This window comes from Diabrotica virgifera, chromosome 3 (assembly GCF_917563875.1).
Source record: "Diabrotica virgifera virgifera chromosome 3, PGI_DIABVI_V3a".
Taxonomy (NCBI): Eukaryota; Metazoa; Arthropoda; class Insecta; order Coleoptera; family Chrysomelidae; genus Diabrotica; species Diabrotica virgifera.
This window is the reverse complement of record NC_065445.1, coordinates 31,822,753-31,846,149: the sequence shown is the minus strand read 5'-3', so window position 1 is coordinate 31,846,149 and position 23,397 is coordinate 31,822,753. Positions and strand designations below refer to the sequence as shown.

General features: G+C 34.6%; 1 protein-coding gene across 2 annotated transcripts; it reads right to left on the bottom strand.

Annotated features, from left to right (window-relative positions):
* Positions 1–2,629: 2,629 nt before the first annotated feature.
* On the bottom strand, positions 2,630–21,487 carry LOC126881816 (filaggrin-2-like). Of its 2 annotated transcripts, none has more exons than XM_050646401.1 (2): positions 21,330–21,487; positions 2,630–4,781 (listed from the first exon to the last, which is right to left on the bottom strand). In XM_050646401.1, exons 1-2 carry the CDS (start codon positions 21,342–21,344, stop codon positions 2,757–2,759), a joined length of 2,040 nt encoding a protein of 679 aa, XP_050502358.1. In that variant the 5' UTR covers positions 21,345–21,487; the 3' UTR covers positions 2,630–2,756. The 2 variants fall into 2 exon arrangements, with proteins under 2 accessions (XP_050502358.1, XP_050502357.1); XM_050646400.1 differs by lacking the exon at positions 21,330–21,487 and adding an exon at positions 6,411–6,521.
* Between the last annotated feature and the right edge of the window lie 1,910 nt (positions 21,488–23,397).

Sequence of the window (23,397 nt, the reverse complement as noted above, 5' to 3'; positions counted from 1 at the left end):
AAATCAAAGAGATAGCTTTTGATAAAATAAACAAAATGCAAGAAAAATTGGACCTGCAGCCCCTTCCAAAAAAAAGTTATAGGTTTAAAAAGTTAAAAAAAAATTTGAGGTTATGTACGCTCGACCTAAGAGTCCATAAAAAATGGACGTATTTTGTAAAAGCCTCAGCTACACGTGTAAATTTTTTGAAATTTTTAAATTAATTGCAACCTAACTAAAAAAAATTAAATCTAAAAATCTACGTTTTTGGCTGTGGGGGGAGGGGTAAGGGGGGTGGCGAGCTAAAAATCCGCGTTATCTCATTTTTTAATTGCACAGAACGAAAAAAAATTAAAAAAATTGAATTCTGAGAGTGAGGGCATTTTGCCTATCTTAACGGGGTTTTTTTTTAACCTTTTGTTTTTTTTGTAATAGTAAGAACAGTCTAACGAATTATTTAAATAAAAATTTTGTTAAAAAAAGGAGATAGCAGAATTAAAGATTAATTTATTAGATAAGAAACAGTTGCAACATTACATTTAAATCTTATATTTATGGTATACCTATTGGATAAATAAAAAATATTTATAGAATTTATATGATATTGAATATATTTATTTTCTCTGTTTTGTCCTGGATGAAGTAAGCAACTAGAGATACTAGAAACCACAAACCAAAGGTAATACATTAAACTAAATTAGCCCTGAGAATAAATTTTATTGGAAAGTTTTATTTAATTTTGGTTTTGTTTTCCACAAGTAGTAATTAAAATAAATATATAATTAATAAAAATAAGAATATGCTGATTAATCTTATAATAGAGAGAAAATACAGAGCATAACAATATAATATGTTAACTATATGAAAGATTTAATGAATATTGTACCAAATTCCGGAACTCTGTAAAATTTATGAACACAATGAAATTGCTCAATAAAATTTATTTTCCAAATCAGCTTTATTAAAATTAGGATCACTTGTAGCAATTATTGTCTGCGTTTTAATTTTAATAATGATTGGCACCGTTGACAAAAGTGGCGTAATCAAATTGTTTTTTAATACGGTAATTGAATTTCAGCAATCAATGTACAAACGCAACTGTCATTTCCAATAATTAATTAATATAATGCAAATTTTAAGCATCAAATTTTATAATTGGATACATAAAATTGATAATTATTATAGTTAGAAAAAGGAGCAACGCCACCATTTGTAGCAAAAATGTCAGAAGAACCTGTCTTTAAGAGCTACGAATAACATGGCCACGGAGGTAAAGCTACCTGAGAAAAGGAAAGCCAAAAAGTTTTACTTAAACATAAAGTATGTTGTACCAATGCTTTTCTTCTTCTCATTACGCCTATCCGTGACGAATGTTAGCGATCATCATGGCAATCTTTATATTATCTTCAGCATCGATGAAAATTTGCGCAACTGTTGTGTAGAACCAAGTTCAGAGGTTCTTTAACTTGATATTGTTCTTCTTCTTACTAGACCATACTTTCTAAATATTTTTCCTTGCAGGATGGCTTGTAGAAGGTTATATCTGGATTCACTTCGCATAATGTGTCCGAAGTATACTAACTTTCAAGATTTGATAGTGGTTAGTATCTCTCGGTTCTTCTTCATTCTTCTGAGGATCTCCTCATTTTTGTCCCGGTCAATCCACGGTATTTGAAGTATTTTTTGATATAGCCACATCTCAAATGCTTCCAATTTCTTAATACTTAATACAACACGAGTTTTCTTGTCGTCTTTATGTGATGTATGTTTCCTAGTGTATATCTCCTATATATCCTATAGCATCGAGCTTCCATAAGTCTACCTGAGCTAGCTGAGCTATCTGAGTAGAAAATTCCAGAGTCTTAACACTCAGATGGGAAAACAGGTCCCTCTGGCCCGGTTTTTAATGTTTCGTTAGTAGTTATTTGGTCGGTATCTGCCTTTTTTGGTAGCCTATGCCTTTTTTGTGTCTTTAAGTAAATTTGAAAAGTAGTTGTTTTTTGGGTATTCTATGTGTACAATCTTACGCAAGATGTGTTTAGAATGGATCCATTAGTTTGGCGAATTTTGTTCTTGCTTTGTCGTCCATCTGGTCTAATACTCTGATCTGTTGGATGTCACTGAAAAGTACCCAATCTGCTATGGAACGAGAGACGTTCTCTGCTTCTCGTAGTGCTCCTTCGTGGAGAGCTGGAATTAGTACAGTATTCCTTCTTTCAGCCTAAGCCTCTTTTCCTTCTTGCTTATTTGTACTCATTACAAATTGAGGTATTAAAACACGTTACTTGTTACTTTGGTCTGTTTATATTGGGTAAGGGAGTATGTGCATAGCTCTTTGTTAAATCCTTCTACAATTTGTAGATATTGCTCGTTTTCTATCTTATCTTACTACCTACTCTCTTTATGTCTTTGGGTTGGAATTATTCTCTTTTGACATTTACCTGCTCTCTTAAGACTTTGAATGTTTTTGTTCTGTTTTATTATTCTTATTGTCTTCTCATATTTAAATATGAGAATCATGAGTTCACTGAATTCTAGTTTGTTTATATTTACATTATTTTGGTATCTGCACCCATATTGAATTGACGAAAATGTTAAATTCAAATCAAATAATAAACCAGAAATTAAAAAGTCAAAATAGAAATGAAAAGGCAGTGAAAATAAAGTTTATTCAAATTTTTAATATCAAAACAAAACAATTAAGTTGTAAAACGAACCCAATTAATATTAGCGAAAAAAAATGGTTTTTAAGTCTTATCTACCATCAAAATTTTATTTCAACCAGAATATGAGCTGTGACCATATCCACTATTGGTATTGTGCCCACCTTTAACACCAATTCCAAGACCAAGCCCAGCCCCTGTTTCTCGATCTGAGGAACCCGTTCCATATCCGCCAACTACAAGATGTCCATCAACACCATGTCCATGTAATCCAGTTTCACCGCTACTGCCTCTGTGATTACTGCCAATACCAATTCCAAGACCTATCCCGTGACTATATCCACCCCCTGATTCATGACTTCCAGTACTTCTGTGGCTGCCAGCGAGACCCAATCCTATTCCTCCGGTATGACCAGATTCTACGACAGACGAATGACCTGATCCATGACCACTATGATGTCCGTTAACGTTGATACCATCAGTTATTCTGTGAACATATTCACCTGACGAAGGATGACCCGATCCGTAACCTCCATGACCATATCCACCTGATGAGTGGCCTGTTCCATAACTTCCTCCAGCTTCATGCTTGCCACTTACACCCGAGTTAAAACCATAAGAAGACGTGCCATGTCTCTGATTATTTGAACTGTGACTACTTCCATAACCAATCTCTTCAGAAGATTCAGCTGAATGATCATCGTAAAACGTTCGATTACCAAAATGTACTGAACCGCCTCTAGAATTCCCTGATGAACGGTGTTGATCATGAATACGTGTGTTACCTCTTGTACTGTGACTACCTCCGGAAGTAATCACTTCAGAACTGTCTGCTGAATGGTCATCGAAGAATGGACGACCACCAAAATGTACTACATTGCCCCTAGAACTTCCTGATCCATGAGAATGATGATCATGCCCATGATCATGAGTGATAACTTTTGTACTATGACTACTTCCAGAAGTAATCCTTTCAGAACTTTCTGCTGAATGGTCATCGAAAAATGGACGACCACCAAAATGTACTACATTGCCCCTAGAGCTTCCTGATGCATGAGAATGATCATGTCCATGATTATGTGTGATACTGTGACTACCTCCAGAAGTAACCATTTCAGAACTTTCCGCTGAATGGTCATCGAAGAATGGACGCCCACCAAAATTTAATGAGCTGCCCTTAGAACCACCTGATGTATGAGAATGACGACTTTCCGAAGTTGACCAGCTGTGACTGGAGCTACCACTATAACTACCGCCTCCTTGTGTTTGTTTTCCAAAAGAAGTATGTTGTTGACTTATATCCAAAGTGTTTCCATTCGAATTACCTCTTGTTGTTCCAGAACTACCTCCATAGCTACCTAATCCATAAGAATGCGTATTTGCTTGGTTTGTGTCTATACTTGTTGCTTTTCCTTCAGTATTTTTGTTGATACTTGCACCACCTGTCTGACTGTCTTGTTTGTTTAGTCCAAATATACCATTTACAGTTTTTGTTAAAAGTCCATCTTGATTTGTGTTGTGTGTATATCCTGTTTGGATATTTGACTCACCTCTCTGACTTCCTTGTTTGGTTACTCCAAATATACCATTTACAGTTTTTGTTAAAGCTCCATCTTGATTTGTATTGTGTGTATATCCTGTTTGGATATTTGCATCAGTTCTCTGACTGTCTTGTTTGTTTATTCCAAATATACCGTTTACAGTTTTTGTTAAAACATCTTGATTTGAGTTGGTAGCTCCGTGTACCTCTGTTTTTCCGGATAAATCTCCTTGCAACGTACCAATATGTCCTTCACCTGGTCCTTTCAAACCTTGACCTTTCTTCTGTCCTAGATTTATTTCATTTTGCTCTACGCCCACTTTGTGGCCAGCGACATCAACTTGTTTGGTTAAAGCAATTCCTTTGCTACCTCCCAGATCCACTCCTTCGTCATAGCCCAAATGCACTCCTGCAATATCAACATTGGCTTTCACGTGCGCACCTACTCCTGGTAGACCTTTATTTTGCGAGTTTGCGTCATGACCATTTCCTTCAAGTTCTAGTCCCATACCCAAGTTAAGTCCACCTTTTGTTTGACCTGTAGATGCGCCATATGGATGAGCCAGAATTCCAGACGAACTGAAGACCAATAGAAAAATCTGAAAAAAAAAGAAAAATTTATTGGTTATAAACAAGTTATAAAGGTCTTTAAACGAGGAATAAGTTAAATAAACACTTAAAAGCGTAATTTACAGGTCAAAAATGATTAATTTAACCAGTTATACCCCAGCTGTCAGAGATTTCACCTCTAAGAATCTTGCGAACAAGCTGAATTTTGCTGAGAATATCAATTGAAGGGTTTGGAATAGAAACGGTGTAAGTCCGTTAAACTATGTTTTGGGATAATTGGACTTAAAGTTATTTCATCACTATAAATTACTAAAATAATTTAGGTAAATTATGATGCTTACATAAATTTTGTAAGGAGCTTATTTTTTAGTTCCAATTGTAAAAAATAAAAAGTAGTACAAAAACAAATTTTTATAAAAAAAATGTACTTATACTGTTTTTATTCTAAATAGAAGTAAAGATTTGAAATTAAACTGTTTATTTCCAGACTGGTATGAATAACATTTTATTCATCATCAGAGGATAATATTGTATTATCATCATCATCAGGAAATTCAGAAAACTCTGGTGCTTCTGTAATTTGTACAGCTCTTCTTTTATTTTTCGCTTTATTCGATTCATACTGCAGCGATGTATAAAAATAGTGATAAAAATAGGAATAAATTCAAGAAGAGTCTGTAAATTTTTCCATTTTTTTATGTTAATTTTCGTACAGTTATTTGTACTGCAAAATAATATAATAAGTTTGCTGTCAAAAAATGGGCGACCAGAGGACATTATCTTACAAATGCACTGAGAGAAAGAAAATTCCTCATCCAAGGTGGATTTAAAAAAGAACGAAAAGGGCTCTTCGGCGCTATTATATTTAAAATACTGTATATCCCGAAATTTAATACTGTGGTTGTCACAGTCTGGTTTGGGGTCACTGACAATTTTATTAAGTTTTGAATAAAACAAAAAAATGTTTTTGTCTCATGGAATGTACAATAAAACGTTTTTTTTATCACATGTATCTAATGTTCAGGTAAAAATACTTGAGGATGTTTTCTTTTCGATTTTTCAATTAGTCCAAAAGCCCTATCGCATTCCATATAGGTGTGCCCAGGTTGAAGAAATTTATGACTAATTTCTTCTATTTGAGTTGCTTTTACCAAAAACATGAATAATTTACAGATATTTTTATTCTTGTTTTGTCCACCACAAGAATTACTATAAGCAATAACTCTTTAATGTTTGATGGCAGAATTGTAATAAACTGAAATAAAAATAATAAAATATAAATGAGTAAAAATAGCACAATATTGCGTTACTACCTTGAATAAACAAGATCCAATTTCTTGAGAACCTCTTTCTGAAATACTTTCATTCCATACAAACATATGAGGGATTCCACTGAGTAAATCATAAACACAAAAGCTATAATGTCCATAGCTGTCTTAGATAGAAAACCTTAAATGTGGTCAACAAGGGAGTTGGGTTTGTTGCAAATCGATGCATACAACTACTGTATCTTCTGACACTTTATAACGCTCAATATCTGCATTCTTGCACGCCAATGCCTTTTGTGCTTTTCGCTGGTGCAATTCTAACAATATTTTTGTAGATCACACTTCATTAAAATTGTTGAAACACGTTTTAACAGAGCTCACTGTACTTACGCAATAAATAATCAATTTCACTATGCTCGGAATCGCTTCGTCACTTCGAATAGAAACGGTACAAGTAATACTTATACCTTTTTTATTCCAACACATTTTGAAGATTTCTTTAGTAGATTTTTCTGCTAGCTCGTAGATGGCACTATATGTTACGTTTGAAGCTTATACCCTTATTATTCTAAAAATATAGAATATTAAATTTTATAATATGTACTTATCTCATATTTAAAAAAAAATATGTGTGTACTTTATACGCACGTAAGAAGTTATACTTCGATTATATGATTTCAACGAGATAAATATACTTAAAAGTTTATTTGTATTTTATTTAATTAATAAACTAATTTTGATATTACCACTTTCAAAAATTTTTTATTAAAACAACACCAAAAATTAAAAAAAAAGAATGTGTGTGTACTTTGTAGGCACGTAAGAAGTTATACTTCTATTATAATATAATTTCAACGAAATAAATATACCTACTTAACAGTTACAATACAAAAAATTAACAATAATTACCAAAAATGAGCCAACGCTTAACAATGCCAAATATTAAAAAAAAAAAAGAAAAAAATATGAATCGTCCGGGATTTGAACCCGCAATCTCGCGATTTTTTGATCTCTGGTCCAATGCTCTACCAACAAGGCCATCAAGCCGCATGCTAGTTACCTTTCAGATATACATAATTATACATCACGGTGACAAGTGAAATATAAAAATAGATGTTTTATTATTTTACGCCCAAGGAATAGGGATGACGGTTTTTGACAAAACACCGGTTTTCGGTTATACCGGTTTTTTTTGCTTACGGTTTAACCTGGCGGTTATAACCGGCCAAAAAAACCGGTTTTTGGAAAAACCGGTTTTTAGTTTTTTTAATCCAATAGGTTACAAAGTTACATTTACAATACACTTTAGTTTGCGATACTCCATTCGACTCGATATCAATATGATCAAAATTAGTACTATCGAAAGAACATGTATTACTTTTAACACGTTTGTATATTTGTAGAATAGGTACATTTTAACTCATTTAATAATTCCTGTATGAGTGTATCGTTTTGAAAACGTAGCGAAATTCTTGGAGATTCGTATTCATAATCAGTAATTCGATATTCATAGTCAGAGCATTATTTTTCGTAATCAGAAAAAGTCATTCACCCACTTTCAATGTCAAGAGTTAAGTGTGAAAAATAAATGATGTTTGCGTCTAATTCAAAGAGATCACTTCTTATGTAAATATTATGATTACAAATACCTTTTCAAGGAAATATAATAAAACTTAATAATTGTTTCTGGCTGATGTGAGATTGCACTTTCAGTTTGCTTCTGTATTTTATAAAATAAAATAAAATTTGAATTATGGTTTTGTTTGGAGTAATTACTTGAAAATAATAATTATGATTGGGATTCGAAATAATACCTAACCTAATCCTAATCACCGTAAAAACCTAATAACCGGTTTTTACTTTAAAAAGAAAAAACGGTTATAACCGGGACAAAAAAACAACCGGTTTAACCGGTTATTGCGAAGTAAAAAACCCGGTTTTAGGTTTAAACCGGTAGGTTTTTCCCATCCCTACCAAGGAAGACAAATCCAAAGACACAAAATTATAATAAAGAACCTTTTAAACCACCTTTTTCAAATTGCGCAAGTTGTATTATTAATATTAATGTTAATAAATGAAATATAAATATTTTGACGTTTCACAATTTGACAATTCACTTTTAACTGCAGTGCCTTAAAAATTTTAAAGCACTAGTGCCTTAAAGTAGCATTTTTAACGTTCCTATGGAGTCCTAAAAATTGCATTTTTAACACGTTTGTAGAAAAATATATTCAAAAACACTAATATATTCTTTCCACACCTTTTCTGGACTGATACATACATAAATTACACATTTTGAAGTATAACTTCAAAAATATGATATGAAAACTATTTAAAAAGGCAGTATAACTATTAACTAACCTTTGTTGTTTCTCTTCCCACAAATTTTAAAACGCAACAACCATACATAACCAAACCGTCAACCGTCCAAACCACAGCTGCGCTACAGCTGCCATATTGGATAATTTTTGACATGTCATTTGAACATCCAATCAGAACAAAGTTATAATGCGCATGCGCCGGGATCGTAGGTTTTAACATATAAAAATTTACCCTCATATCGCGCAAAAAAAAAGGATAACAATCGTCCGTGACAGAATTTGAACCCGGTACCTTCGCGTTATGTAATCGAATGCTCTACCAATAACCCATCAGGGTTATGTTTTTACAGCTTCTGGGACGTAATTACAAACGACGGTGACAAATTTATCAAGTGAAGTATTAAATATAAAAATGTTTAAAATACTTATTATCTTACTCCCCAGAAAGACAAATCCAAAGACACAAAAAGTATAGTAAATATATTTACTAAAAACACTAATATATTATTTTCAAACCTTAGTTGCGCTGATACATATATAAATTGGATAATTTAGCAACTAACAACATACTGTAGGTATGCGCATGTGCCAGGGAATGTAAAAATTCACCCTCGTGCCTAAAGAAGTATAACTTCAAAAACGTACTTATACCCTTTTTGTTCCAAACCCTTCAATTATAAAACCTCAAATAAGATGCAAAAAAGATTGCCACTGACTTCTTCCTAAAGTGCCTATATCCTGACTTCTTCCTAAAGTCCCTCCACGTAAGGAGGAAAAACGGAAAAAATAGTACCAAGAATCTGTACGCCATAAAAAAATCTTTCAATCGTAAAATGTAGCTGAGATAAGTTCGAATAAAAATGTTGACACTTTTTGTGTACAATGAACCGTTATCTTAGAAATAACACTTGAAGCGACCGGCAATTTTGAAGGTCAGTTACGGCAGTTAGGCGCTAACAATTTTTTGAATAAAATATGTATCAACTCGATGGTAAAAAATCGATATCTTTTAATCAGTGTTCTATCGAAAAAAATCGAAATATATTTTGGAGGTGAAGAGTGAACCTGGCGTATGCAATTTTTGCATTGTGCCGCAAATGAAGTCAGTTTCTATAAATCTGTTAAATAAACAATCGTGCGATTTTTGCCATTGTCTATGATTCCCATGATATCAAAAAATGTATTACTTCTATTGACCGGCCAATTTCCATGATTCAAGTATTCAAAACCTACCTATTGGGACCGTGCAAGCTCGGAAAAGCGATACCTGGTTTCTACGCTTACACTTTTAATTATATTGGCCAATCATATGGTCCTGGTTAGGTACTGGATAATTATCAAGGTCATAGTCCAAAAAAAATCATAAGAAGAAAAAATAAGATTTAGGTTTGTTTTTAATTTTTGCTAAAAAAACCTCATCAAACCTAATTTAGTGTGAAAACAGTTGTTAATTCTTGTTAATTTTTTATTTATCGTTGATAAGAAGTCGAGGTCCGCTGGGATGAACAGCCTCGGCTTCTTTTCGCAGTGAATATCTGTTGTGAATTTTGTTGTGTTTGACATTTGATTTTTTGGAAGAAAACTTAAAATAGACAAATCTGTGATTATCGTTCGAGGTGAACGGACGACTCATCCAAAGGGTAAGGGCCAAAACTATCTATATTTCCCTGTTAATTTCTAATTTGCGTCGACTGGCATAGATTTTAAATTCGTCAATCTGCCGCATAAGATGGAGGAAGAAGTTCCTCCCGATCCTCCTCCACCACCTGACCCTCCTAATAAAATCAACCAACATGAATGTCAATCTCAACCTCCAATTATTCAGAAAAGTCTTAAAGGAAAAAAACAAATACTATTTTCGGAGACCGACATAGGTCCTTATGAAGTATTTGTCCAGGGTCAGGATAAAAATATTGGAGATTACCACGTGTTAAGTATAGCTAAATCTATTTCTGTTTTAAAAATTAAAGACATCACGAAAATCAGTAGAAAAGGTAAAAACAGGATAGGGGTATTATTTGCCACTAGAAAAGCAGCCAACGATTTCGTTGTGAGGAAAGATTGGGAAGCCCTAGGGTATGACGTGTTCATTCCATTTCATCAGATTTCTTGTAGGGGTATAGTAAGGGGAGTTAATAAAAGATTCACAGAGGAAGAAATAAAGGAGGCATCAGAAACCAACTTGGCTTTATGTAAGATATTAAGTGTAAAGCGAATGAACCGGAGAGTACAAGTGGATTCAAAGGTTGAATTTGTCTCCACGGGAACTATTAGCATAACTTTTTCAGGAAAAACTATTCCTAAAGAAATTTCCATATATCAACTACCAATGAGGGTCACACCATTCATCAGCCCTGTTCTTCAATGTGGAAATTGCTTACTTTATGGCCATTCTACGAACCAATGTAGAGGAAAAAAGAAATGTGCTAGATGCGGAACTTCTCATGAGGATTCTTCATCTAATACGTGTACAAAATATTGCATTTTCTGCAAATCTTCTGACCATGAATCAAATAGTCGTAATTGTAGAGAGAGAGTCAGACAAAAAGATATTAAGGATCTAATGTCCTTTTCTAATCTATCTTTCTATGAGGCAAGTCAGCAGGTTCCTAGGATCCATAATATTTCATCTTTAAACATAAACGATTTCCCCCCCCCCCCTTACATAGCGATCAGAATAATTCTAATGGCATCTTACCACAGGAGAGGAGGTCTGCAGCCTCAGCTCAATATTCAAAACCTTTTAGTCAAGTCACTCAATCTCCACCAAAAAGAAGAAGACCTTCAATACAAGAAAATACAGGTTATGATAAAATCTCCCACCAAAGACTACTTATTAATCCATCAGGTAGAAGAATAAATGAGCCTTCGACTTCAAAATTCAATCCTGCTCACTCTGATTCTCAAATCACTAACTCACAATCTTTATCCCAACTTCATTTGGATTTCAATCATGCCATGTTTATGCTGAACCAATCTCACAGGGAGCTCGTCATGACCTTCATTGGGGACTTAATAAACTCAAAATCATACTCCATTCCTTACAATATGGCAGATCTAAAGACTAGCATAATCAAAATATATCACCTTTCAATACAAATGTAAACCATGGTCGGAGGGGAATAGAGGATCTCGAGCCTGATGATTCGAGATCTTTTGACTCCTTGGTCTAGCAAACATACTCTTTATAATGAATCCTAACACTCCGATAACTATTATTCAGTGGAATATACGTTCGTATAACACTAATTCTGACAATCTAAAAATCCTTATAAAAAACCTTAACCCAGATATAATCCTTATTAGCGAATCTTGGCTCTCAAACCAACATGTTATAAGATGTAGAGGGTATCAAATAATCAGAAAAGATCGAGAGGATGGCTATGGCGGATTAATTACTCTTATCAAAAATAATATTGATTATAGGGAAATTCAAATTGCCAATCCAGGCTTCAATCATGATGTCCAATTCCAACTCACATTTCTCCCTAACTTTAATTTGAATATTCTTAATATATACTGTCCACAAGACAACTTTATCTCCAAATCCAACTGGTTTTCCCTTGTTAAATTACTTAATAAGCCATTTTTAATCATGGGTGATCTAAATTGTTATCATAAGGCATGGGGTAGTTCTAGAGACAGTCACAATGGTAGGATTATTTTTGATTCTTTGGAGGAACTTGAGCTAGTATTTCTCAATGATGGGTCCCCAACTAGACTGGTGGCCCCAGGAGGCAGTAAGTCGGTAGTAGATCTAACAATGGCATCAGTCGATGTGGCAGGAACTGGAACTGGAATACTGGAACTAGTGACCACTTCCCCATAATATGTCAGATAGGTGTATGTCCTCAACCTCCCCCGCATTCATGTAAAAGAAGAAATCTAAAGAAAGCTGATTGGTCTACTTATCATAACAATTTAAACAGCATTTTTTTAGCTTCTCCCAGGGAAGATTACGAATTTTTTACTAACTCCATATCATCGGTAGCTGATGAAACAATACCTTGGCTTCACCCTCCTAATAATTCCAAATACCACATTCCATGGTGGGATGACTCATGTGCTGAAGTCGTCTCTGCGAGAGTGTCTGCCTTAAAAAAATTTAAAAATATCCCCTCAATGGAAAACTATATCGAGGCTAAAAGGAATATAGCCAAATCAAGAAAATTCCTAAAATCAAAACGTAAAAATAGTTTCAGACTATTTTGCAGTAAATTAAATAGAAACACTCCTCTAAAAGTTGTGTGGGAGAAAATTAATAAGGTATCGGCTTCGAAACCTTCAATATATACACAATTGCCCTCTACTCCTATATCCCACGAAATTCTATGTTGCTTAACCCCCCTTTCCGCTGTCAATAAAGTATTGGTTAGATCTCCTCAAGCCCTAGAACCGCCATTTGCTCTCGACGAGTATCAGAACTCCCTCTCAATTAAATCTGACTCGGCTCCTGGTTTGGATCAGATTTCCTACTCAATGTTAAAAAATCTTCCCGTTGTTGGATCTTTGTTATTAATTCAACTTTTCAATGAAAGTCTTAGAACGGGTATAGTTCCTGTTCAGTGGAAACAATCAGTAATTTTACCTATAATCAAAAAAGATAAAGATTGTAATAATCCGTTAAACTTTAGACCAATAGCTCTTTCTTCATGTGTAGGCAAAATGCTCGAAACTCTTATAAAGAATAGAATAGAGTGGATTGTGGAACATAATAAGATTTTTAATCCACTACAACTAGGATTTAGAAGGGGTAGAGGTTGTACGGAATGCCTTACATACCTCACCTCAACAATTCAAATAGGCTTCGCTCAAAATCAATACACTGTTGGCATATTTCTAGATATCTCTTCTGCTTATGATAATGTCAATATATCACTCTTGTATTCCAAATTATTAAAATATAACATTCCAACCCAACTGGCTAATTTGATTTTCTGCCTTCTAAATGATAGAGAGCTATTTGTCAAAGACAAACTGGGACAAACCCATGGCCCAAGAAAATCAAGTCTGGGACTACCCCAAGGTTCCCCATTAAGCCCTATCCTCTTCAACCTATATTGTCTTTCCCTGTATAATTTAATCCCCTCTTCATGCAAACTAATTCAGTATGCAGACGATTTGGTTCTTCTGATTAGAGGGAGTGATATTAATGAATTGGTAATTAATGTAAATAAATTATTGATTCAGATGGAATCATGGTTGCTAGACCACAATTTAGATCTGTCTAAGAACAAATCTTCTGCAATATTATTTACAAAAGGAAACACGAAAATCTCTCCCCCTAACGTAATATTTTGTAACCAGAATATTGGTTGGGTGGATTCAGTCAAATACCTGGGGGTAAATATTCAAAAAAAGTTAAAGTGGAATTCATATGTAAACTCAATAGAACTAAAAGTAAATTGTGGCCTGAATGTGATGAGGGCTCTTTGTGGGACTTATTGGGGAAGTGATCCAAAAACCTTACAAATTGTACACAATGGTCTGATTCAGAGCCATCTGGACTATGGCTGCCAGGTAATTTTCGATTGTCCAACTTCCTTAATTAAAAGATTGGAGAAACTAAAATACAAAAGTATCCGAATTATAACTGGATGCATGAAATCTACCCCAATTCATGCTCTCTTAAGTGAAAGTGGTCAGATCTCGCTTAAATCTAGATGGGAATGGCTTAGCTCTAAATTTATATTAAAAAATTTAATGTTAATTGGCAACCCAATTATTTCCGCTCTCGACCTGTTAGACTTGGCAATTCAAAGGAACCAAAATCATTGGAAAAACAGAAGTATTCCATTTCTAGTGCTTTTAAAAAACAAATTTAAAAGTACTTATCCCAACTTATATTTAAGTGACTTATACCCATGCCATAACTTTGAACTAGACCATCAATTATCAACAATTCCAATCATAAATATCCAATCTAATCGTTCAGATGAACTTGCCTCAGTTCAACTCCAAAAAATAATTCTAAATAAACCTAGTCACACCAAATTCTTCACGGACGGCTCGGTTGATGATGAAGGATCAGCAGGCTTTGGTGTCTTTAGCCGAGAGATCAACTATTCTTATACCAGTAAACTACCTAAGTATACCCAAATATGTACGGCTGAGATTGTCGCAATTAATCATGCCCTCCAAATTATTTTGAAAAATGGGATTAAACAAGCAATCATCTGCTCGGACTCTAAAAGTGCCTTACAGAAAATAGGCAGATCAACCTATTCTATGGAAACAGAACATTCATCGTTCATGACCAAGAGAGGCATCATTGAAGCGAAAGAAAATAACGTTAATATTAGTCTGGCATGGATTCCAGGACACTCGAATATTAAAGGGAACATGGTGGCTGATAAACTAGCTAATATAGGTAGAACCTTAAATGTAGCTGCTGGTATCACTCTTCACTATTCCAACTTTCTACCAGACATCAAGCATTCCATCTGGAATCGGTGGAAGCAAGAATGGCAGGGGAAAAATCGAAATAATTCATTTCACTCTAAAATTGTAGGTCAGATAGATAAACTCCCCTGGTACCACAATTTTGCATACCAAGACAGAAGACATATAACCACCATTATTAGAATGAGGACAGGTCATTGTGCTACTCCAGTTCACCTATTCAGGATAGGAGTAAAAGATGACCCATATTGTGACTGTGGCCGAGTTGGGTCCTTAAATCATCTGATTTTTGAGTGCCCTATAAATATGTCACCCAATTTTGACCTATATAAAGAATTAGCCAAGACAAATATCCCTACTCCCATTGAAATTTGCCTACTTATGTCCAACCTTAATCCACGTAGGATTAACCTGATCCTTAAATTCCTTAACTTAGCCAAACTTAATTTATAAATTAATCAATTCCCAAATTTGAATTAAAAAAATTAAGAAGATAAAGATATAAAAAGATATTGGACCTCCAAATGATAAAAATCTTAACCCTTATGGTATAATATTGCCTTTCCTGTAGGGACTGTCTGGCCCTATACGAAGATGTTCCTGCTAATATATATTAAAAAAAAAAAAAAAATTGAGGCTTTAACATATATATTTGGAAATATTCGACTGCCCAGAGCAAGACAAGAGTATTTCCCTGGTGTAAGCTGGGCGAATTATCCCGAGGGATATAACCCAATAAAGGAAGAAGAAGAAGAAGAAGATTTAGGTTATGTTATTAAAACGTAAACAATTGTATGTAGTAAATAAAATTAGTTATTAAAATGCAGTACTCAAGCAAAATACAGTTAATTAAATTTACGTTTATATAATAATTGCATATCATATCAATATTGTGAAGCAATATATAATTTTTCTTCTTAAATGACAATAGGTATGAAATGTACGTCAATTTGACAATTTCAATTGACAATATGAATTATTTAAGAAAGTGGTAATATTTCTCCGCTATTCGCGCACGATCGTTTCGCGTATCCCTTCCGAGTACTTGCACACCGCGAATAATAGGTCTGGATCCCGCGTATGAAAAAAAAGTTGATTAATAGCAAGCTGAAAATTTGTTAATAGCTTAAGGGTGTCTAGTCGGATAAACTTTGATATATAGGAACACTGGAACAGGGGCAGTTTTAATTGTGGAACAGGTTAAAAATTTGGAACGGTCACACCACGAAAACGGCACATTTATTTTGTCCGACAGAACAGACTTAAACTCTCCGAACAGAGATTTAACTCTCATGCAAAAATCAGACTGCTATTTATCACCTGTCATAATTCCTGTCATTTGACATATTCTACATGTTCCACTCATTAAAACGCCCATTTGGTGATAAATAGCAGTCTGATTTTTGCATGAGAGTTTAATCTCTATTCGAAGAGTTTAAGGGCCGGTTGTTCGAACGCTAATCAACAATGATCACTATCAAATATTTAAGTACTGTCACAACTGTCAATGTCAACTTTGATTGGGTTGCTGAAAACATAAGGTTTGTTCCAACATGAACTTTTGGACGGTCCAGGGCCTAGATTCCGTGCACTGTAGATATCTACAGTCGCTTTCTGTCGATGGCAATTGTCATGAAAATATTTGAATTTTTAGTTTTAATTCAAATTTTTTTTGTTTTACTAAGTGTCACTTCAGCATCAATTAGATTATAACCTAGCAAAACTAGAAAATAATTCAATTAAAGCTAAAAATTAAAATATTTTCATGACACGTGACATCGATAGAAGGCGACTGTAGATATCTACAGTGCACGGAATCCAGGCCCAGAAACCGTCACGAAACTACTTGTACCGTTTGTTGTGCGCATGTTCGTAATTGTATCGCCCAGTTATCGTCCCATGACGGTAATCATATATTTGTCATTTTTGTTGGTGACAGCTTGTGTGCTTTTAGTCGATCAAAGGCTCAAAAACTTTAAAGAATTAAATCCTAGTGCGCAAGTCAGTCCAACCAGCACATTATGCATTTGCCCGATTACTGAAATGATCATCACGAAACCGTCACCGAAAGATCACAATTCTTGTTGGAACAGTGGGAAGGGCGATCCGATGACGATCATATTTTTGTTGGAACGGATTTTGTTTACTGCGCAGAAGCGTTACCGTTTCGTGACGGTTCTCGGTCGTGTTGGAACAAACCTATAATTATTGATTACAGTTAATGAAATTAGTTAATCAATTATGTTAATAATTGTTATGTTAATTGATTAACTAATCTCATAATTATAATCAATTACGTTTTCAGCAACCCAATCGAAGTTGACATTGACAGTTGTGACAGTAATTAAATATTTGATAGTGATCATTGTTGATTAGCGTTCGAACAACCGGCCCTAAGGGCCGGTTGTTCGAACGCCAATCAACATTGATCACTATCAAATACTTAATTACTGTCACAACTGTCAATGTCAACTTTGGTTGGGTTGCCGCAAAACATAATTATTGATGACCATTATGAAATTAGTTAATCAATTATGTTAATAATTGTTATGTTAATTGACTAACTAATCTCATAATTATAATTAACTATGTTTTCAGCAACCCAACCAAAGTTGACATTGACAGTTGTGACAGTAATTAAATATTTGATAGCGATCAATGTTGATTAGCGTTCGAACAACCGGCCCTTAGTCTGTTCTGTCGGACAAAATAAATGTGCCGTTTTCGTGGTGTGACCGTTCCAAATTTTTAACCTGTTCCACAATTAAAACTGCCCCTGTTCCAGTGTTCCCAAAGTTTATCCGACTAGACACCCTTAAGCTATTAACAAATTTTCAGCTTGCTAATAATCAACTTTTTTTCATACGCGGGATCCAGACCTATAACGTTAAATTTCGATTTTGAGTTTATGCAACAAATATGACGAATTTAAAATAAGCCGAAAAACGCTGAACTTAAACTTTCACGTTACAAACGATCTAAAACATTTAAGCCTATCAGAATTAAAACCTGCTAAATCCTATATTTTTCATTTTCCCTTTTTTACACAGTTTCAAAGTTCAAGTATCTATTAATCTACAGTCATTAAGGTTGAGACTTAAAACCTTCTAAATCCTCTTCAAAATGCCTCTGAAATATTAACGTAAAATCAAACCCTGCTATATCCATAGTTTTATGAACAATAAAATACTTCTCTTTCTTGTATATATCTTGTATGTTTTCCTATCAAATTGGTTCAATACCTACTTTTAGTGCATTAATTGCGCCTAAAATCATTTGAAAATGAGCAATATTATGTGGGCTTTGAATCAAAATCTGTTAAATCCAAACTAAAAGTACAAATTTCTGAAGATGTAAGGGGCATACAGAAAAATGACTCTATAGCAAATTAGTGTGCCATTTTATGACATTTATTGATGCCACTTTGATTAAGAAATGCCGGACACTTTCTGGGAAATTTACATTTTTAATGTTTTTTTACTCCCCTGAAAAATTTTAAAAAATGGATCTAGCAGGTTTTGATTATATAGGCCTCATTTAAAACTGCTTCTTTTCGATTGCCAAAGAACTTTTTTTGGATATACAACACTTCAGCTACAATTTAGGTACACCTAACGCTTTCTTCGTGTAAGCATTTCCCGTGTTTCACGGCATTTAGCGTTTTTTAGGCATATTTCGAATGCCTCATATTTATTGCCAAAACTTGAAATCGAAATTTCATGTTAAGATTTTGCAGATTAGGCTCTAATAATGGAAACTCCATTGCGACCGCTCAGTGAAAGTGATAAATTTCATTGATACCATAAGACTCATAAAAAAAATGGCAAAAATCGCGCAACGTTTTATTTATTTAACAGCTTTATACAACCGGACACATACAATAAAATTGTACTCACAGAAGTACGGATTGAACATTCTGTCAAGCTGATAAGAAGACCGCGAAACACCTTATGTACAACTGCCTGCCCAGGGTTGGATAGGAGAAGACTCAATACATTTGAGCATGATCAACTCGAGCCCTACGACTTCGTGGAAGTGTTATCTAGACTTCTTAGGTGTTGTTAGGACCACAATAGACCTCTTAAGTCTAGTGGAAGCTTGGTTAAGCGCCCACAGGGCCGTCTTAACCCGGGGGTGCAAGGGGTGCGAGGCACCCGGGCGCCAAGTCCAAGGGGCGCAAGCTGAAAACTTGCTAGGCTCAAACTTACGCTTTTTGTCCTTAAAAAAACTACAAATAACAAAAATATACAAGTGCACTCTCGGTATTTTTTATTTAGAAAGGCTATTAATGCTACACCTAAGATATGGAAATGAAATATGAAACCCATTTATATTATTCCGACAATAATTTCAAAAAGGTGACGCGTATACTATTTTGACTAATATTGAATGTCGAGTGACAATGACTTACTATCTTGTAAGATTTGAAATTTATAATTTTTCTTCCATGGAAAGTATATTTTTTTGGAAAAACTCCGAAGAAAACTCCGATTTAAACACAATGTTTAAATTTACAAAAAAAAACTAGCGCTTGGAAATAGATCTGATATCACAGGCGTAGCCAGGTTTTAGTTTCGGAGGGGGTTCAAAAGAATAAAACGACTAAAACTACATAAAATAACCTTTATATTCATAATAAAAATTTGAAAGATGTTAATATCTTAACTCTTCGGGGGGGTTTGAACCCCCAAAACCCCCCTGGCTACGCCCGTGTCTGATATAGATGGTGAAGATCTATTCCATGAGTTAGAATTGTTACCAATATTTTTTAAAAATATAGACACAACTCCACTCGATATTTTAAGTTACTTATATATTTTCTAATATAATTTACTCTCCGTTTTCCTAAATACTTCTACATGTCTAAGGATATATTTAACACTTCCAGATAAATAGCTGAAGGAAAAAGGTATTTTTCTAAACTTAAATTATCAAAAATAATTGGCTTTAATAAGTAGGTACCTATAGAAAAGCAAGTAAAAATAGATATCACCGAAGCAATAAAAACTTGTTGAAGCAAAAAAGTTGACTTTGATATATCTACTTTAAAAAATATGGTATAGTTTATAAGATTGATCTTTTTTGAATAGGTACTGAAACCATAATTTTCAATATACAAGGTGGGCCAAAGAAAACAGTCCACCTCGACATTTGGCAGTAGTTATTAGATTTTAAGGAAATGCAGAAATATTTCAATTTTTATTTTTATGTTGCAATTTTTTGGCATATATTTCATCATACTGATGACGTCATCCATCTGAGCGTGACGACGTCATCGATCATTTTTTAAATGGGTCATTTGAAAGGGTGTTGAATTTCCTATTCAGTAATAAATATAAACATTAATATCAATATTTATACAGGGTGGCCAAAAAAATAATTTTTTAATTATTTTAATTGACGCAAAAAGAAGAATGTATGTAAGTTATTTAACTCAAAATACATTGTACTTCTGTCAGAAAATAGAAAAAAATGTTTATTTCACAAATAAACATTTCTTTTCGCTTAACTGAAATCACAAACAGCTTTCCAGCTACCTCTTGGCAGTTTGAACATTTAATTTAAGCGAAAAGCAATGTTTATTTGCCAAATAAACATGCTTTTCTATTTTCTGACAGCAATAGAATATATTTTAAGTTAAATAAATTACATAGATTTTTCTTTTTCTGCCAGTTAATTTAATTCAAAAATTATTTTTTTTTTCCAAGCCCGTATAAATAAAGATATCAAAGTTTATATTGCTGAATAGAGAATTGAACATCCTTTTAAATGAGCTAAAACACACGACCCCTATTCCCATTTAAAAAAATCGTCGATTATGTCATCATGCCCAGATGGATGGGTAACTAGTATGAAATTTATATCAAAAAATTGTAATTTAAAAATAAAAATTGATCTGTTTCGGCATTTCCTTAAAATCTAATAACTACTGCCAAATATCGAGGTGGACTGTTTTCTTTGGCCCACCCTGTATAAATAAAGAAAGCAAACATAATTAGTGTTACTTTTAGCGTACCTATAACCTATATAATCTTCTGACAAAAGGGGGCGCAAAGATGAGTCTTGTACCCCGGCGCCGTGTATGGTTAAGACGGCCCTGAGCGCCCACTCCTATTAACACTCATGTTACCTACCTAACGAGGTAACGAGTGCAAGATGCAAAGGTAAACAGAGAATCAGAGTGTGTATCGGATCAACACTTAGGCTTAGAGAAGATATAATACGTACATTTTGAAAAAGACATTATAGAAACATAACCGGAGAAAGTATAATGAAAATAGAAAAAACATTGTTCAACTTGATAGTTAGGCAACGAAGGCACACGTCTACTTTATTAGTGGAGACTGAATATGAGCACCAAAAGAGAAAAGAAGATTTTACGGAAAGAAAAACATAATCAAAAGTCTCACTTAATCTAAGTAGATACATGAAATTATATAAGAAGATAGAAAATATCTATATCTCATTTCTCATTTTTAATTTCACGATCGCTTAAAAAAGCAGATAGTTAAATGTGAGTTGCATATTTTTTGGGAAAACCCGTACTAAAATTTAAAAATTACATAAAAAAATAAAAAATACTTACTTTAAACACGAACATGTTTGTACAATTTGGCTTTAATGGCTAAAATGAAGTGCAGATCTATTTTATCGTTCCAATATTATTTATTTTGCAGTTCTTCAAATAGATAACCTTAAGAGTTTTCCTTAATAACATTATCTTAACCTTCTCTAAAAGAAAAATGTACAAAAATTGTTTATAAATATGTTATTTCTAGAAATGTACATATTTCAATGATATTCTTAACAAATATTTACAATGTTCTTGTGCCACAAACTATTTGTTATATAATTTGATATTTTTATTGTTCAGAGGCTATTTCTTTATGGCATTTTTGTAATTAACTATTCTAAATGGAAAATACGCCACAATTTAACTTGAAAAAATAATTTTATTAACGTTTCGACTTCCAACTCGGATTATTTTTTAAGTTAAATTGTGGTTTATTTTCCAACTAGAATAGATAATTTGATATTATAGCAAAATAATAATATGGGAGAATGCTATGTAGTATATCACGATAATATGCTATGCCGATGATGCAGTACTAATGATGAATTGCTGCATCCGTACATTACAAATCCCCAAAATCTGGAGAAAAGCTAGAGTGGTAGCCCTCTTAAAACCAGGGAAGGATCCGGCGGATACAAAGAGTTTTAGACCTGTATCTCTCTTGTGCCACCTTTTCAAGGCCTTTGAAAGAATGATACTGAACCGGATCGCAGAATATGTGGAGACTAAAATTATTCCAGAACAAGCAGGATTCAGGCCCGGAAAGTGCTGCTGCAGTCAAATTCTTAATCTCACCCAACATATTGAAGATGGTTTTGAACGGAAGGAAATAACAGGAGTAGCGTTCATAGACCTAACTGCCGCCTATGATACAGTTAACCATCAACGGCTACTCGCAAAACTCTATGAAACTACAAAGGATTTCCGACTAACAAGGTTAGTGAAATGTCTCCTCCAGAATAGACGCTTCTACGTAACGCTCCAGTCCAAGAACAGTCGGTGGAGGGACCAAAAAAATGGGCTACCACAGGGAAGTGTCCTCGCGCCGATTCTATACAACATATACACCAACGACCAACCCATACACCAACAAACAAGGCAATTTATTTACGCTGATGATACAGCGGTGGCAGCTCAGGGAAGAACCTTCAATGAAGTCGAAGTGAAACTGACAGATGCCCTGGGAGACTTAGCTCTATACTATGATAAAAACCATCTGAAACCCAATCCCACAAAAACCCAGGTATGTGCTTTCCACCTGAGAAACAAGCATGCCCGAAGGTCGCTGGAGGTGGAATGGCGTGGTCAGATGCTGGAACACAACAAGACGCCAAAATACCTTGGCGTCCGTCTGGATAGAACTCTGTCTTACCGATACCACTGTCAAGATGTCAAGAAGAAAGTAAGTGCCAGAAATAATATCATCCGCAAGCTAACTAATACAAAATGGGGAGCACAACCACACACTCTCCGCACTTCTGCCTTGGCATTATGTTTTTCGGCCGCGGAGTTTGGAGCACCAGTATGGGCAAACTCTGCTCACGTAAAGAACGTCGACGTGGCTCTAAATGAAACGGTCCGTATAATATCGGGTTGCCTGAAACCGACACCTATCGAAGAGGTATACCCCATTGCTGGAATTGCTCCACCACCTATCAGGAGGAAGGTCACGTCAGAGGTAGAACGGAAAAAGCAGGAGACGGACCGAAGACACCCCTTATATGACCACCAAACTCAGCCAAGCAGACTAAGATCTCGGAAAAGCTTCCTGAAAACATCAAGATCCATCCCCGAAGCGCCAGAGACGCGCCGAATACACCTATGGCAAGCGTCAGCTACCGCGACACATTTTCCTCCCTCGGAGGAAATGGCTGCTGGACACAATTTACCGTATCCGACTTGGAAAGCACTAAACAGACTAAGAACCGGCGTTTCACGTTGTGCTAGTAACCTGAAAAAATGGGGATACCAGGAGGACGATACCTGCGACTGTGGCGCGGTTCAGACCAGCCAGCATCTACTATCATGCACAGAGATGAGAGAGACCTGCACAGAACAAGACTTAATTATAGCAAATGAC